This window comes from Plectropomus leopardus, chromosome 12 (genome assembly GCF_026936395.1).
Source record: "Plectropomus leopardus strain MGB_pleo_1.0 chromosome 12, ASM2693639v1, whole genome shotgun sequence".
Lineage (NCBI taxonomy): Eukaryota > Metazoa > Chordata > Actinopteri > Perciformes > Serranidae > Plectropomus > Plectropomus leopardus.
In genome coordinates this window covers 27,605,483-27,621,689 of record NC_142187.1, presented here as the reverse complement: position 1 = coordinate 27,621,689, position 16,207 = coordinate 27,605,483, and the positions used below count along the sequence as shown (strand labels likewise).

The 16,207-nt window shown below is 38.7% G+C and overlaps 1 protein-coding gene across 4 annotated transcripts in view; it reads right to left on the bottom strand.

Annotated features, from left to right (window-relative positions):
• Positions 1-520: 520 nt before the first annotated feature.
• Positions 521-16,207, bottom strand: part of lpin2 (lipin 2) — a 33,531-nt gene continuing 17,844 nt past the window's right edge. For all 4 annotated transcript variants that reach the window (XM_042497730.2, XM_042497727.2, XM_042497728.2 and 1 more), the window contains exons 10-20: positions 15,649-15,742; positions 15,482-15,551; positions 15,298-15,390; positions 15,054-15,136; positions 14,502-14,649; positions 13,944-14,092; positions 10,741-10,827; positions 9,003-9,155; positions 6,623-6,737; positions 5,894-5,997; positions 521-4,789 (exon numbers count right to left, since the gene is read on the bottom strand). In XM_042497730.2, coding sequence (XP_042353664.2) covers positions 4,645-4,789; positions 5,894-5,997; positions 6,623-6,737; positions 9,003-9,155; positions 10,741-10,827; positions 13,944-14,092; positions 14,502-14,649; positions 15,054-15,136; positions 15,298-15,390; positions 15,482-15,551; positions 15,649-15,742 — 1,241 coding nt within the window. In that variant the 3' untranslated portion in view covers positions 521-4,644. The remainder of the gene's footprint in view (positions 4,790-5,893; positions 5,998-6,622; positions 6,738-9,002; positions 9,156-10,740; positions 10,828-13,943; positions 14,093-14,501; positions 14,650-15,053; positions 15,137-15,297; positions 15,391-15,481; positions 15,552-15,648; positions 15,743-16,207) is intronic.

The following is a 16,207-nucleotide window of genomic DNA, read 5'->3' as shown; positions in this document are numbered from 1 at the left end:
GCTCTGCTGGAGGAGAGAATGATGATGTTTAATAAACATACGTGATGTGATAAAAAAAAAAAAGGTTTAGCAACACAACAAGCTTTTATTAATGTTACAAACTTGGCAGGCTTCGGAAAACTGCGCTGAGAAAGAAGGTTAGAGGGCAAAAAAGCCATTTGGGTCATTACGTAAAGTGGGTGTGGATGAAAAACAAATTTCCCCTCACCTCACTCCTGAGACTTAAAATATTCCAACAGCAAACTGTAAGAAGCAGCAGGAGTGTATTTAGCCTTCAGTCCAGCCTCTGTTAACCTTTAAAAGAAGAGAAAAACACTCATTTCTATTCAGTTAATTCAGCGGACTCTTGTTTGGTTGTTATTCAATAAAACAAACAAATGCGATACCACTGCAATAACCTTATTCATGTATCGATGATTAAAAATAAGCAACAGGGTAAAAGTTACTTCTCTCGCCTGTGGTTACTGTTGAACTTTTTAACTCAGACTGGAGACAAGAAAAGTGCAACAACATAAATGTATTCAGTTAGAAACTTTATTTGATACAAATATGACCACAAGCCACACTTTGTTAGCTTCATTAGGCCTGTTTTTTTTTCTTCATACAACGTATTTTGTTCTTGACTTTGAACCACATTTCTGTACAAATCAAACACAGCATACACTTAAGGTATTTCTGTTGGTCAGACACAATCAAATAGCAAGCATTACTTCCAAAAAACAATGAAACAAACACACAGAAGATCATACACTTTATAAGAAATGATAAAACAAAAAGAAAAGGCATCGAAGACAGAAGAATGTGATGATCAGCATATATACTGGATCATTTTTCCACAGCAGTTGAGTGAGACCAAACAATATTATATATATTTATATACCACGCACATATCCCGGGGTCATCGAGGATGAAGTGTGATTCTTCCACACAAGATGCTTTACTTTCATAGAAAGAATGGAATTTATTTTGTTAATCATAAGATATATATCTATTTGCGACACCAAACTTTGTCGAGAACAAGCAAATAAAATCAAAGCGAAGCACGCGTCTTAACCATCACAAAAACATCTGAGCTACAGAGTGAATGCGGAAACACTTCAGCCAAAAATAATGAGGGTAATAGTGACAATCTGGATGCAGCCATGATCATAAATTGTGCTTTTTTTTCTCCATTGAATAGCTTTCTGTGTTTGAAGGGAAACTTTTGAATTTGTTAACCTGGACCCCATTTTCCCATGTTTTTGATTTTGTGACTAATAGAGACAACATTTTTTCGGAATTAGCATCATCAATTTACGTCCTTTAAAAGCACTCGTTTTTACCACTGACAGGCTCAGACTGTTTTCAGTGTTTGACAGCAAATCTAATGGAGACAACAGTTTTTGAAATAACTTCAGAGCAGCAAAACAGACTGCAATGTAATCCCTACAAGCTATTGTGTACCTTTAATTTATGTTCATTAAAAGTGCTCTTTTTTGCCACTGACAGGCTCCGACTGTAATTAGAAGTATCAAATAAATTAACTAACAGACAACAGTTTTTAGATTAGTTCAATTTTGAGAGAGACTGCTGTCGCCATACAGTAAAACAATGTAATCCCTACAAGCAACCATGCACCTCCTATTAAAGTCCATTAAAAGTGCTAATTTTTGCCACTGACAGGCTCAGATTGTTATTCTTAGAGTCTGACAATATAAACAATGGAGACTTTTTTTTGAAAATTTGCTCAGTATTAAGAGAGACAGCTGCAGCTATAGCAGTGAGACAGGCTGCAATATACTAATCCCAGCGAGATTTTATAACTATCAAATGTGCTACTTTTTGCCACTGACAGGCTCTGATTGAATTAGAAGTATCTAACAAATTAACTAATGGAGACAGGTTTTAAAGACGGCTGCAGCTACAGCAGCGAATCAGGCTGCAATTAACTTATCTCAACAGGCAATTGTCATTTTACGTCCATTAAAAGTGCTAATATTGCCACTGACATGTTTTATTATTAAAGTATCTAACAAATTTACTAATGGAAACGCTGCAGCCGTAGCGGTAAAACAATGTAATCCCTAAGTCCATTAAATGTTCTTGTTTTTGCCACTGACTGGATCAGATTGTTATTTTAAACGTTATTCCTTACTTTAGCTGAGCCGGTTTGTTTGTTACTGTAACCAAGACTCATGAAGGCAAAAAGCCCATAAAATAATCTTATGCTGTCAAATACTAATAAAAATCTGAGCCTGTCAGTGGACGTAAACTGACAGTGCCAAATTGCCCATGGGGTTTATAGTGTACCCTGTTTCACCTTGCTCAACACTGAACCAATTTAAAAAATTGACTCCATTAGTCACTTAAACAAAAAAATATGGGCAAAATAGAGTCCAGGTTGAAATATACCAAAGTTTCCCTTCAAGTCTTATGCAGACTCTTTTCCAACTTTTAATCTTCATTACCACATGTTATCATGTTAATGTTACACCTGTGCTGGAGGTATGATCCGTGTCAGCGGAGCAGAACATCTGCCCACAACACTTTTCCTACAACATACACGACATAATGCCACTGACGCGCTTTTAAATAGCTTCCTCAAGTATTTCCTGTTTATCAGTAAACGACCCAATGGCTCCTCCTCTGGTCAGCAGAGGCACAGGATCAGTCTCTTGTCTTTTATCTTTCACGCACGCACACACGCACGCACGCACACACGCACGCACGCACACACGCACGCACACACGCACGCGCGCGCACACACACACACACACACACACAAACAGGCTGTGGGGTAGCTCTGTGCAGCAGCCCAAATCCCCACATTTTGCCTTGCAGCCTACAAACAGAAAATCCCCTTTCAAAAACTGCTCATGTTAACATACTTCAGAATAGCTGATTTGTCTGCGGTGTCAGAAGGTCACTCACACAACAAAGAGGTAAAAGTAGAACTCTTCATCCTGCATTAATTGCATACTCTGGTCTACTGTCTATGAAGACCTTCAGTGAAGTGCATGTGGGTGAGAGGCTCTCTCTGTGTGCAGCTTAGACAAAGTGCGTTGGATAAGTCTCGGAAAAGCCACTGAGGGATCATAAGCAAAGGGTGAATGAATCCTGTCACCCCGACAACAGCAGCAGTCAGTGATTACACATGCACGCACGCACACATATACACACTAACATCTTAGCATCTACAGACCACCTCGCAAACAGAAAATCCTTCATTTTAAGCCTTTTCTTCAGATCTGCTTCTTTCCACTGTTCTAACTCAAGCGTGATCTTTTACATTTACGCACATATTTTAATACTAAAGCTGCGGATTCTGAGGTTTGCTGAGGAATGTGCATGTACCTTACATGTTGAAAGTTTCACTGTAAAACAAGAAATACAGATCGTGAAAACAGGATACAAGGCTAAGAAAACAGAGCGTACAAGGCCTAGCAGTTACTGTTAAGTGCATGTTAACGTATGACCAACCATACAAAATACCGATTTGAAGTATTTCCACATTGCATTGGTGATAAATTACTTTTTTTTAGACAAGCAAAGGCATCACGATAAAAATTAATAACTTAAACATACCAATTATTATAAATAATGACTGCATTGTTAACAAAACACTTGATTCGCCAGAGCTTGTATAACAGAATAAACATATTAAAATAACAGCAAGACAATATAACATGAAGCTGCTTCACTGTGTTTTTAAGTCACATCTAAATGTGCATCTTCACATACTTGTTGACAAATGTATATCCCTGTTATGACCTTGAATATCAACAATACCAAGCTCAGTAAATATGAGCGTCGTGAAATCTCGGGGGGGAAGTGATTTAAAATCAGTTCCAGCAAAGGGTGAACTAGTGACCACGCAGTCAGTCTGGAGTCGAGAAGGTCAGGAAGTAAACACCTACAGCAGCTTTCTGGATACTAACTGCTATGTGGGGTTCAAAAGGTGTTGTAGCAGTTGTTTACCAGCAACTTTCGCTATTTGACTCGATGTTTTAGAGCAGAATAAAGACTGGCTACCTGCGTCTCGTCAAACGTGTCAGCCACAGCAAAATATTACCAGAATATGAAGAGTGGTCGGTGTTAACTGCCTACCCTGTGTGTCTTTTTTCTACTTTGAACATTTCGCCTCTTTGGGACGTTCGGGAAATGTGAAAAACGTGATTCAAGAAAAACAATGTCTTTTCCGTCTGCACAGCACAGACTCTGGTGCTAAGGGCTAATGCATCGCGTGGGGCTTCAGTCGTTTCCCTGATGGCAAATGCAGACCATCCTGTTTGCTAGAAGTTGGAGAGAGAAATTTCAAACTCTTATCCGTTTACTTTGATGGGGGGACTACAGAGGGTTAGGATGCCTTCACAGGCTAGAGGAAAGATGATCATTTAATGTTGATTAGTCTCTCGTCTCCCCGGGATGACTTTCTTTCAGGGATTATTCATCAGGATTTAATGTTCTGGAGATAAATTTCATTCATCTGTAATTATTGTTTTCCAGCTTTTTTGCTGTTTATAGTTATAACCCTGTTACTGTGTGTGTGCGTCTGAGAACTATATAGGAAAGTTTAGCTTTCAGTTCGTGTGTTTCCTAGAGATGCAGTCGAGTGCAAAGTCCAGTTGCATGTATGTGAGCACCTGGGTATCCATATGTGCTGGATTAGAGCAGTTCATCAGGGTTGAAGTCTGGTATGGGCTGTCTCCAGTAACAGAAAGAGCTGTACTCGGGCAGGACAAAGGCCTCGTTCTGCTCTTTACTCAACAGAGGGAACACGTGCTCCACCAGCTCACTGAGCCTGCCGTAACTGTGGAGGAGGAGACGGAAAGAGACACACAGACAAGTGGGAACGGACGGAGACAGTGAATAGAGATAATTATGAGTCGAATACTGACATGTGGAACAATTACTTCAAGCCTGTTATCCATTACTCATACATAAATTAAAATTACAGTGATCACATAATTCTTAAAAATGTTTTAAGAGTCACATTGTAGTGTAACTAGTAGCCACCCACTTTATATGTTTTGATCCACCCTTGTATACACAACATATTTTTTTGTTTGCTTCTTTACTTATTTTCTACCATTATTTTATTTTATTATTTTATATTTAATTAACCCCCTTTCCCCTTCTATTTATTTGTTTATTCTTTTTTTATGTGTTTATGTTTTATTTCATTTCTTTCTATATTCATCTGCTTATTTCTTTATTTGTCCTAATTTTCAGATGACTTTCTGATGACTTTATACCTTTTTATTTTCTTCTTATTATTTTTTCCCCCAAAATTATTTCCAAAAAAATTCAAAATAAATCAAACCAATTTTCAAGGTTTAGACGCTTGTGAAAGGAATCTATATGCAGCACAAAAAAACTGATCATAATCCAGGTACTAACAGGGTTAACAGCTAACCACAACCTTCTGTTTGGTGCTGTGCAGGTAGTGTACAGTCAGTTAACCACAGTGCTGGGATTTTTGGGGGGTGAAAACAGCTGCTGTCTGCTGCTGAAAACATGATTGATGACAGCAGTAACATCAATCAAAACAAAAGTTTGGGGCTGTAAAAGCTAAACAATAAGTTGAAAGACACTAAAAAGCTCCATAAAGCCGAGGAAAACTGCAGAGTTGCATGACAAATCTCTGCGGGTTCCTCACTACGGCAGAGCACTTTCACATCACACAAAGTCATTTAAAATGTCTTTCATTCACATAAAATATTGATTGGTGAAGCTTTAAGTTAATATTTCTTTTTTTCCCTTTAAAATATCCAATTTGGTGGGGGACTGTCAGATATTATATAGTACAAGATGTGCACACATTCTTCGCACTTCTGACGGTAACAGTGTCTCATCCGTTTTACTGTGAATCTTTAAAGTGAGACAGCCAGAAGCAGACAGTTATTGTACTCACGAGGACTTGTTGCCCTTGGTCTGCTCCTGGATCAGCTCTCCCTTGGGGTTAACAGTGAAGATCCTACACACAGGAACTCCCACCTCCTTATAGGCAAACACATCCTGCAGAAAAATGTAGATAAAATGGTAGACGCTAAATTTCAACACAAGGCAGGCAAAAAAATATTTCATGTTAGATGAAACTGTAAATAAAAGATGGGCCTTTAAAAGCCATCTGAGAGCACACTTGATTATGTAATTTTCAGAAAGTAGCTCTCATACATAATACACAAACTGGTACAAAGTGACATTAATAACATTAACCACAGATTTCCTGTTTGTGATCCACCTAATGGCAATATTTCTTGACTGAATGTCCTGACTGTAAGTGTTTGTGTGGAGTTTTCTTTGCTTTCTTTTATTTTCGTTGGCGAGCGTTAGAGACAGACAGAGGTTTGATGGCCGACTCAGTGCTTCATCTGGGTGTTGGTGTTTATGCAGCTGAAGATGAGACGCTGTGCCCGGCTTGAGCTCAGACGATGTCACATGGGACCAGTGACCTCAGCTCGGGTTCAGCCCAGTACTGATTTCATATGTTTATGTCTGCTAATTGATAGCCAACGTGTCATGTTGGTCTAGCAATACATCATGTCTGCGGCGGCTTCTTGAAAACACAGCTCTCTGCCATGTTAAAAGCGAGCACTTTAATGTCCGGGAGTCTGACATCTTCAAACAGTCATTAACTCACATTAGCTCTATTCCCAAAGGCGGCGTAGAATGGCTGCTTGTTATGCTGGAACAGGTTCTTGATATCTGTAAGGCATTCAATCTTGAAGATCTCTGGTTTCTTCTCGATGACCTCCCTGAAGCAAACAGACACTTTGATTAGAGCGCAACACATGTGCATGTCCTTACCGCGGGTCAAGTCTGAACTAGAGTTAACTTTGCCGAAGACATGTTGAGTTTTGCCTCAATCTTCTTCCTCTTTGGATTAAAATTACCTTTTCATATCGCAAAATCGCCTGAAGTGCATTACAGTTCACTGGAAATGTGATCACCCTGCTACGTTATTACATTTTTTAAATGAATTGTCAAACTACATCCTGTTAGATTTACTATAACATAACATGTAAGAGTCCGGACCTTTTTAAACTATGGCAACCACATCTAGATTTTGTGTTAAGGAGGGCAGATTTAGGTAATACTGATGATAATGTGTGGTATTATGCATTTGCTGTGATGTGAAATACTTATGTTGTGTTTTTTTAAAAATATTTTCATTTTATTTTACATGTCTAAAATAAAAATCTAATCCATCAATTCTGTACTAAATCCTGTTTACCAAGACCAGTAACTTTTACATTTCCTCATTAAACTGCGCAATGGATACAAAAACCTTTTTCAGTGTCACTTGTTAAAAGTAGCTTGAGCCCTTTTTACACAGTTTGTTCAAGGCGGGAATGTTGCACTGGTATTTCGCTGACTGTTCTGTATAAAAAGGTGAGAAAACCAAATCAGGGGCAAGAGTTACTCTCGCCTTTCAGTCGGCAGTGGAGGTAGTAACACAGCCAATTCTATGTCTGTGTAAGAATAAACTGGCAGGTGCAGATGCGTGCATGTGTGTGAGATTTAAAAAGCAGCTAGCAGCAGTTAGCAGCTGACTCAAAGAATAAGAATAACAACTGAAAATATCTGCAAATTGGCGAGACAATGAGGTCTGGAGGCTCCGTACCCTCAAAGCAGAGAACAAAAAACCAACATCAATACAAGAGAGACAGTAGGAGATTGTTATCATCACGTTATGACTCTGTTATTGTTTAGAAAGCGCTGCTCGGTGTGTATGTTTTATGTCACACTAGAGGCTGACGCTGTTGTGGTTTATGTCACGCTTCTTTTGCTTCTGTAACACGTGCGTGCCATCAAGAATCACACACTGGGGCGGCATTATCCTGTCATTGTTTGGTTCTCTGTAAAAAAGCAATTGCTGCATACTGAAGGGTCTTATTTCTGTGTAAAAGGGGCTTTGCATTCTCCTGGCGTCCTGTAATATTTCACCCACAGCTCAATGACACAAAAAACACAGCAAGTTGCCAGTCTCAGCAAATTAATAAACATGTCAATCACCCATCAAAGGCACTGCCTTGGCAGCTGTCCACGTTTGCGAGGAAAACACAATCTCAACTGTTCAAAACCAATACTGAAAACCAGCAAATAAAGATAAAAAAAAACAGAGTTAAGAGACTGACAGGAGATGCTGAACATGGGTGGATTTCTTGGAGCCGATGGCAAGGCTACCAACACAGTTAAGACTTAGTAATTTATGAGTTTGAGTTTTCTGTGGCCTCAACAACCTCAGCATATGAAAGGCTTATTATAATGAAAGAGGATTTGGAGAGGATTTAGAGTCACAGAAACTTAATATTGAATGTGAAATTAAGTTTCCAGACAAAAAGGATTACACTCCAAAGGGACACAAACATGGGATGGTTTGAAATCAGACGATCACAGGATTTGTGATATGGACAATTTAATGTATGAGATGACTTTGGAAGTAAGAAGAATTTGGCCATGTGTTCTGTTACACTGGAACAGCCCAAATCCTCCTTCAGCCATATCCTGGTTCTCTGATTTAATGTCTTTTTAATCATTAGAAAAAGTGAAATGTTCCCTGAAAGGCTCATCTGCCAATTTCTACAAAACATGGCAGCCTATCATTTCCTATGTAAATACTCTCACATCTCTGGACCCCAGCTGATCCTCACTGCATCAAATTTCTTGGAGTAAGCATCTTGACTATCTTCTTCTCCCAGTGTTTTTAATCTTTATTTTAGTAATTATTATATTTTTATTATAATTTATTCATTTTTCAATATTTTTGCTTTAAATACTTTTTGGGGTTTGAGATGTGTGGTTAGGCTGTGAATACAAAGTGTGTTCTATCATACCACAAAGAGGGGCAAAAAAACAAACAAACAAACGACTAAAAAATACACTGGAACATTTTGTACTTTGTATTTGCTATTTGTACATTACTGGTTCCTAACTTTTTTTTTTTTTTTTTACATTTTTTTAAAAAAAGGCGTATTTGGCTAATGGCACTTAAACATTTATAATGTATGTTCTTGTACCTGTGGAAGGCGGAGAAGAGGCTGCTGGGAGACAGCATGAGAGGTCCTCGGGGTAGGATGGTGCCGCCGTCATTGACCCACTGCAGGTAACCTCGTGTCATGTCCGCCATGCCAATAGCCCGCGCTGAGCAGTACAAGAACTTGTAGCCGTTCCTGCCGACAGGGAGAGCGGTGCTCATTAACGGTTGTTCCAGTACAGTTTAATAACATGGCCATCATTAGCAAATTACTAAGAATAGCTCTTTAATAACATCAGATGCTTTCATAATATGCAGATGTCATACCATCCTATAACCGCCTTTCCTTGAGGGTCACAAGGGGGCTGGAGCCAATCAATCACAGGGGTGACACATACAGACATACAATTCACGTTCACATTCACATTCACACTAACCTATTCAGAGTCACTATTAATCAAATCTGCAGGGAAAACTCCACACAGAAAGGCCTCAGCTGGCTGGTTCAAACAATTTTGTTTACAGGAAACAGAGCTAAAACTGCATCCCTGAAGTCATATCCCTTCAATAAAAATTTCACAAAAGCAAGATACAGATAAGTGGGAAAGTAACCCCTTCAAAAACTTGGGAAACTTAATTGATTTCGTCCAAAAACATGGGAATAAGGCAATGAACAATACAAAAAGAAATGACCCAAAAATAAGCAACAAATTAGTGAAAAGTCTAAGAAAATTAAAATGAATGAATAAATTAATAATATATTTTTAAAAAGAAGCAAACAAGACCTGGAAAAGTGCTTAAAATTATAGTGATTCTGATTAACATAGTTTAATCTATATTTTCCATATTTTAATAGAATTATTATAAATATATAAACAACAATCTTATGTCACTATCTATTCCTTGCAGTTTGTGGAATATTAAACAAATAATTAAAAACTTTATTTTGTGTTCTTTTTGTGTTTTATATTGTTGCTTTGGAGTTTTATTTTTTGATTTTGTATTTTTTTTATTTCTGTGTTGTCCGGGACACTCTTGAAAAAGAGGTTTTTTTCTGAATACATAAAGGTCAGATAAATAAACAAATGAATGAATGAATGAATAAATAAATATTTCAATCAGGTAATCTCACTGAGGTCAAGATCTCAAGTACATCAGCCAGACGTAACAAGGAGATGTATAACTTCACAGACCATTACAAACATCACTGAACAGATTCTAAGATGCAGGTTTATTCACCACTTGGTGTTATGGAGATGGAGGTGATTCATCTTCTTAAAGCGTGAAACTGGGACGAAACTAGTGACTGTTAAGGCTGTAGCATTTTTATTCACATTATTTACACTTCCCAAACCAGCAGAGAAACTGTTTCTACTCTTTTATTCAGTTTTTTTCCTTTAATTTGTCTGTTCTGTAGATTGCAGATTTGTTGTTACTTTTAATGGCCACAGTAGCCAATTTCCTTCTATGTCCTTTAACTTTCCTGTTGTCTTCAAAGCACTAAAAACAGGTCAAGATTAAAGTTTTTAAACCCACAAAAAGAAACCACAATGAGAAAAGTGGCTGACACGGAGTTTCATGGTGTTTTTAGTTTCTACAATAATTCTGCCTTGATTATAGTTCAACTTCCTGAGTCATCAACCTCAGAGCACCCCACGCAAACACCGGGGGCACATATCAACTCCACAGAGAGACTATTGGGAATCAAACCCAGACAGTGCTAACCACTGACCAACCATTCATCCTTCCTCTGTGATTAATCAATGTTGTCGTGCACTTACTCAGCTACTGAGTGGTAGAGCTTGGCGATGCCCTGGTGGGTCCAGTCTTTTCCCAGCTGTGGCAGGATCTGTCCAAACACATCTGACCTGAAACATAACAACAAACACAGAGATGTCAGTGACAAAGTCAGAGAGAAACAGGCTCCTAAAATGTGACACAAGTCAAGTAAGAGAGTCAGAAAAAACATGTGCAAAACTAGAATTAGCCCCACAATTGTATGCCTCTGCACACCAGTTGACCCCTTACAACCCAGCCAGACCCCCAAGATCAGCCGATCAGAACCTTTTAGCAGCCCCACGAACCAGACTGAAAACCAAGGGCGACTGTGCGTTTTTGGCTGTGGCCCCTCACCTTTGAATATAAAATGTCAACGCTTTGTCATTTCATCCTGTTAGACATTTGTGTAAAATTTCAGTGTATGAATTCTAGATTTATGGCAAAAAAACGTATTTTATGAAGTCACAGTGACCTTGACCTCCAAACACCAAACTCTTATCAGTTCATTCTTAAGTCCAAGTAGGCATTTATGCCAAATGTGAGGAAACTCCCTCAAGGCCTTCTTCAGATATTGCTTTAACAAGAATGAGACAGACACAAGGTCACGGTGACCTTTGACCACCAAATTCTAATGAGTTCATTGTTAAGACTAAGTGGATGTTCAGGTCAAATTTGGAGAAATTCCCACAAGGTGTTCTTGAGATATCTTGTTCATGGGAATGACTCAGATGTAAGGTCACAATGACCTTTGACCGCCAAAATCTAATTAGTTCACCCTTGAGTCAAAGTGAACGTTTGTGCTAAATTTGAAGAAACTCCCTTGAGGTGTTCTTGAGATATCATGTTAATGAAAATGAGACCAACACTCGGATGGCAGAACAGACGGACAATCGCTATCGCCAACATACAGGCATAAAACAGTACATCTGTAGTGACGATCATTCAAGAATGTCACATAAAGCACCATAAGTACTTCACCATTTCATCATAAACAGAACATTATGGACCGCTCTCCACTAATGAGGATTACTGGCCTACAGGGCAGACACTATCTCAACCGCAACTTATAGCTGTGTGTGCTTACAGGCGGAAATGTAAATGGTCTCATTATAACAGCCCCTGTGCTCTTCACCCTGATGCTCAAAGAAAGCCACATGTCACAGGTTAGCCTAAAGGGTCACAGAGATAATAAGCTTCAGTCAATCTGGACCTGTTTGATGTAAACCACCTATGAACCTCATAAGAGTGGGCGTCAGGCAGATATCAGACTTGTGTTGAAAGAGATGGAGCCTGCTTTAAGCTAATTAAAAAGCTTAAAACTGGATTATGGACTCAATATCTGCTATTTGAGAAGGACTTCAGTTTTTTAAATGGCAATGATGTTACGAAAACGGCAAAAGATTGGAAGTGAGAGGAAATGCTCTGTAAAACCAATGTATTAACTTTTTTTTTCATTTAATAATACAACCTACCACATGTTCAACAACTACCTGCTCGCCTCCATCTCAGGTGATCACACGAGTCATCAAATAAGGAGCTTTATTTCACAGTATGTGGGCAATTTATGGACACGAGGAACTTAAAATAGAATAGCACATCTACACATGCCCTCTTACTAATGCACAGATTACATTCTCTCTCTCTTGCAGTATGAAGTGTACAGACCATGGTCCAAAACCAGCATGCATCATATGTTACACAGGCAGTGAAACATCATGCCACACTATGTATAAAGTGCAAAAAGGTTTTTGCCAAGAGCCCTGTTCACACCAAAGATCTGTGACCAGATGAGTTCAATCTTGCAACACCTTGCAATGTCCCTGTCTGCAACATTTTCAAAACCTGCTAGTTTACACCCATGAAACTAGACAAGACTGTGTACTGACTCCATAGCAACAACTCTGTACTTTGTACTTTGTACTTACAGCTTTTTTGGGTACAAGTAACAACCGTTAGAGTACAAGCAGCAGCAGCCACACGCCGTGAGGACGGAGACCAACATATGTTTCAACAATCACTAAGATGTAAATGAGACTAACTCGGGCTCTGCAGGACGGCAAGCTGACCATGAGGAGGGCAAGAAAAATAGTGGCCAACCCCTCCAACTCTGAGCACCAACTTTTGGAACACACTGACAGGCTGCAGTACATCAGGACCAAAACCACGCCAAAAAAACAAAACAAAAACAAAAACAAAAAAAACCCCCGGTTTCTTAATAATGTTTCCATTATACCTTGTTCCAGGTATTAGACAAAAACTCAGGTGTAACAAGGGAAACTGAGGTATTGCTTGTAAAAAAATGTCTGATTTTGAGTGCAAACAGTATTATTGGTTGTTAATTTATGGCCTACATTGCGTTATGTTTTATCACTGACCCTTTGATTGCTTCTTTGCTTGTTTTTCTTGACTTTTGTATTTGTTCATTATTCTTATTGAGATCAGATTCCTTACAAGCCCCTGGGGATTTCTTATTCTCAACTGCACAACTTTGTCTTCTTTTGTTGCTGCATTTTCGTTTTTTTGTTTTGCACAAATAAACCTTACAAACCTTGAGAAATTGTGATCTGATGCTGTTTGTCATAGAATGCCACCGTGAGCGAACACGCCATCTGCTGAACTGACTTGACCATCTGACTTTGCCACATGCTGATTGGCTGTTCATGTGTGATACTTTCTAAAACCAGCCACTGGCGACATGACAAGCTGCACTGCAGCTGACACAGTCATCAAGCTTGAGTCCAGTAGGGCCATTTCACACTGCTGCAATTTTTTTCCCATGCAAGATTAAGTCTTTGGTTTGATGTAGGCTTAACAGATTGATTACTCCTCATACACGTGCCCAATTAAAATGTGTTATTTATTAAGAATATTTTCCAAGCATGCAAAGGCAGCTGACTTTATAAGCAACCTTGGTGAAGCCAAATTCCCATGCACTGTGGAGAGCTGTCGAGGCCTCGACAATGCAAAGTGTTGTAACGATAGCATAAGAATTTACTGTGCTGTTCAGTACTCCATAATCAATAGATTTAAAGACTGTAGAACTTTGTCCCTACTTTTACAAAGAGCTAGTTTTCCACAAATTCTTGTTCAGTGTTTATGTGTACATTTATAACATAAAAGTAGAATAACGTCTCACAGAAGTTTAGCACCATTATTCTGCTTAGATGGGTTATGTAACTATTGTGGGTGACTTGGAGGCACGTACTTGGTGATGGTGCCATCAATGTCAGAGATAATGACTTTGTCGTCCCAGTTCCACAGGTAGATGGTGCCCTCGCAGCGGCATGTTCCCTGGTACTGGGTGGTGATGCTAAACGTCACATCATTAGGTCCCTCCTTCAGTTTCAGACTGGCCTGGTGACACAAGAGGAAGAGAGTGTACACATCTGGAGGCACAGGCCATTTCATTTACTAACATGTGTTCCAACAGTGTGGGCATTAATCTGCAGTTTGACTTGTTTTGCCTCAGTGAAATGAACATATACAGGTCTTGAGAGCCCCCTACAGACTGGAAATGGAGCAAACATTATGCAGTTACTTGCTAGCCAGTAGAGGGCGCCCCAAACTATAACATAAACCCTTTCAAGTACAGTAAGTAGTTTTGTTATCTGATCATCTTCTTTGAAAACCAGCTACATTTTTATTTGAAGATTAAACAGTCAAATAAAAGTACAACTCAGTAATACATAAGAGTAATTGGATGGTAGAATACTTTTAAATAAGCTGGTTAGAGATGATTTCGAGGAGGGATGCATGTACTTACTATCTGGTCAGAGGAGAGGCGTAGTGACTTCCTGTAACTATGTGGGCTCGGGTGGTGCTGACCATCTACTGGCTGCAGTCTCTCCTGACAGGACGCAGCGCTCACCTCCTTAGCCTCTTCATCACTGGATGAGTCTCCTGCTTTAGGCCTAAAGGGAAAAATATGTTTGTATATAAATAAATATCAATTATTTGGACATTGAATGAGTGACTGAAATAGGCTATGACGTACGACCGTGAGCAAAACTTGTGGGTGTAAATGTTTTGGAACTATTATTTTTTTCTAATTTGTTTTGCAACTTCTAAACTTGCTCAAGACTTGAAGCTGATTAAATGCATTGAATTAAATTCAAATTTCACATATTATGCCCTTAATGATCTTCTTTGTAACCCTTCAGAACACCTTTGTTTGTCAATTTAATTCTCCCACAATATTAAGCAATTATACTGATTTGTCATAAAACCGATTCATAAAACTGTGGAGCTTTTCAGAGTTCAACATGTCACTGAACTCACTCACTTGGTGGAGTACTGATTAACCTTTGGGACTTACGGCAAAGGCAGTTTCTCCTGAGACATGGAGGGTCCCTCCTCCTCCAGATGAGACTCCTCCTTCGTTTCATGCTTCGTCTCTGACTGGAAGAATAAAAGGAAAGTATGTCAAAATATAAAGAAGATGTAAAAACAAAACACTTAATAGATGGATATGAGTCTTAATTAACAGAATATGAGTCTGAATTAACAAATAGTTTATTTTGCAGTGCAAGTTTTTAATATTTATGATGGCATGTGCACACCTGCTTGATTGCACTATCTGCCCTTTTTCGCCAGAACCACCAGCGGCCTGACTTCTTTGGCATTTTCTCCTTCACCCAGGCCTCCTCTGTAGCCTTGACAAAAAGACAAAAACAGTTCATGAGCTAACTTTTTTTTTTTTTTTACAATAATTCATATGTAACAGAAAAACAAGATCACATTTACCTTTGGTAAATTCTTCTGAAATGCTTGTAGACTTAAAATCAAGGGTGCGGCTAGAGCCCAATTATAATATCTGAGAAAAATAGAGAATCGTTAAAGAGACAATTGACCACACACTTCAAATATATCTCTTTAATATCTCACATGCAAAATAAAAAATGCGTTCTTACCTATTCCCTATTTTTACAACCAGGTTGGGGTTATCTATAATTGCTGGATTTTCAGCAAATTCATGATAGGTGATGATATGCTCCATGAACCTTTCTGCAAATACAGACAGGAGAGGGACATTAATTACAGACAGCAGATAAAAAGGTCAGTGGTGGTGAGCCATATCATCTTACTTAAAGCCACACAGAAAAGGTCAGGGAACTTTTTCTTCAATTAGCCACATCAGCTGTTGGCTTCCTAGAAACGGTCCAAAAACTTAACAAAAGAAGACATCCAGCTGGACAAAAGACCATGTGAAAGAGGGAAAAATAGAGTCTGCAAACTGGATAACGCTCCTATGAACAATAATAACCACTCAGTGACGTTTTAAGTGATGCTATTTTTCTGTCCTATGAAACACATCAAGAAGAGTGTTTGAGACACAAGAGTAAAAGTGCTTTTTCAACCCTGTAAAATAGACAGTTGACGCCTTAAAAAACATTGTTTATGTTACACTAGGGTTTCTACAGGTATCAGACACTTAAATTGAATGCTCTTTTAAGACCTTTTCAAGATATT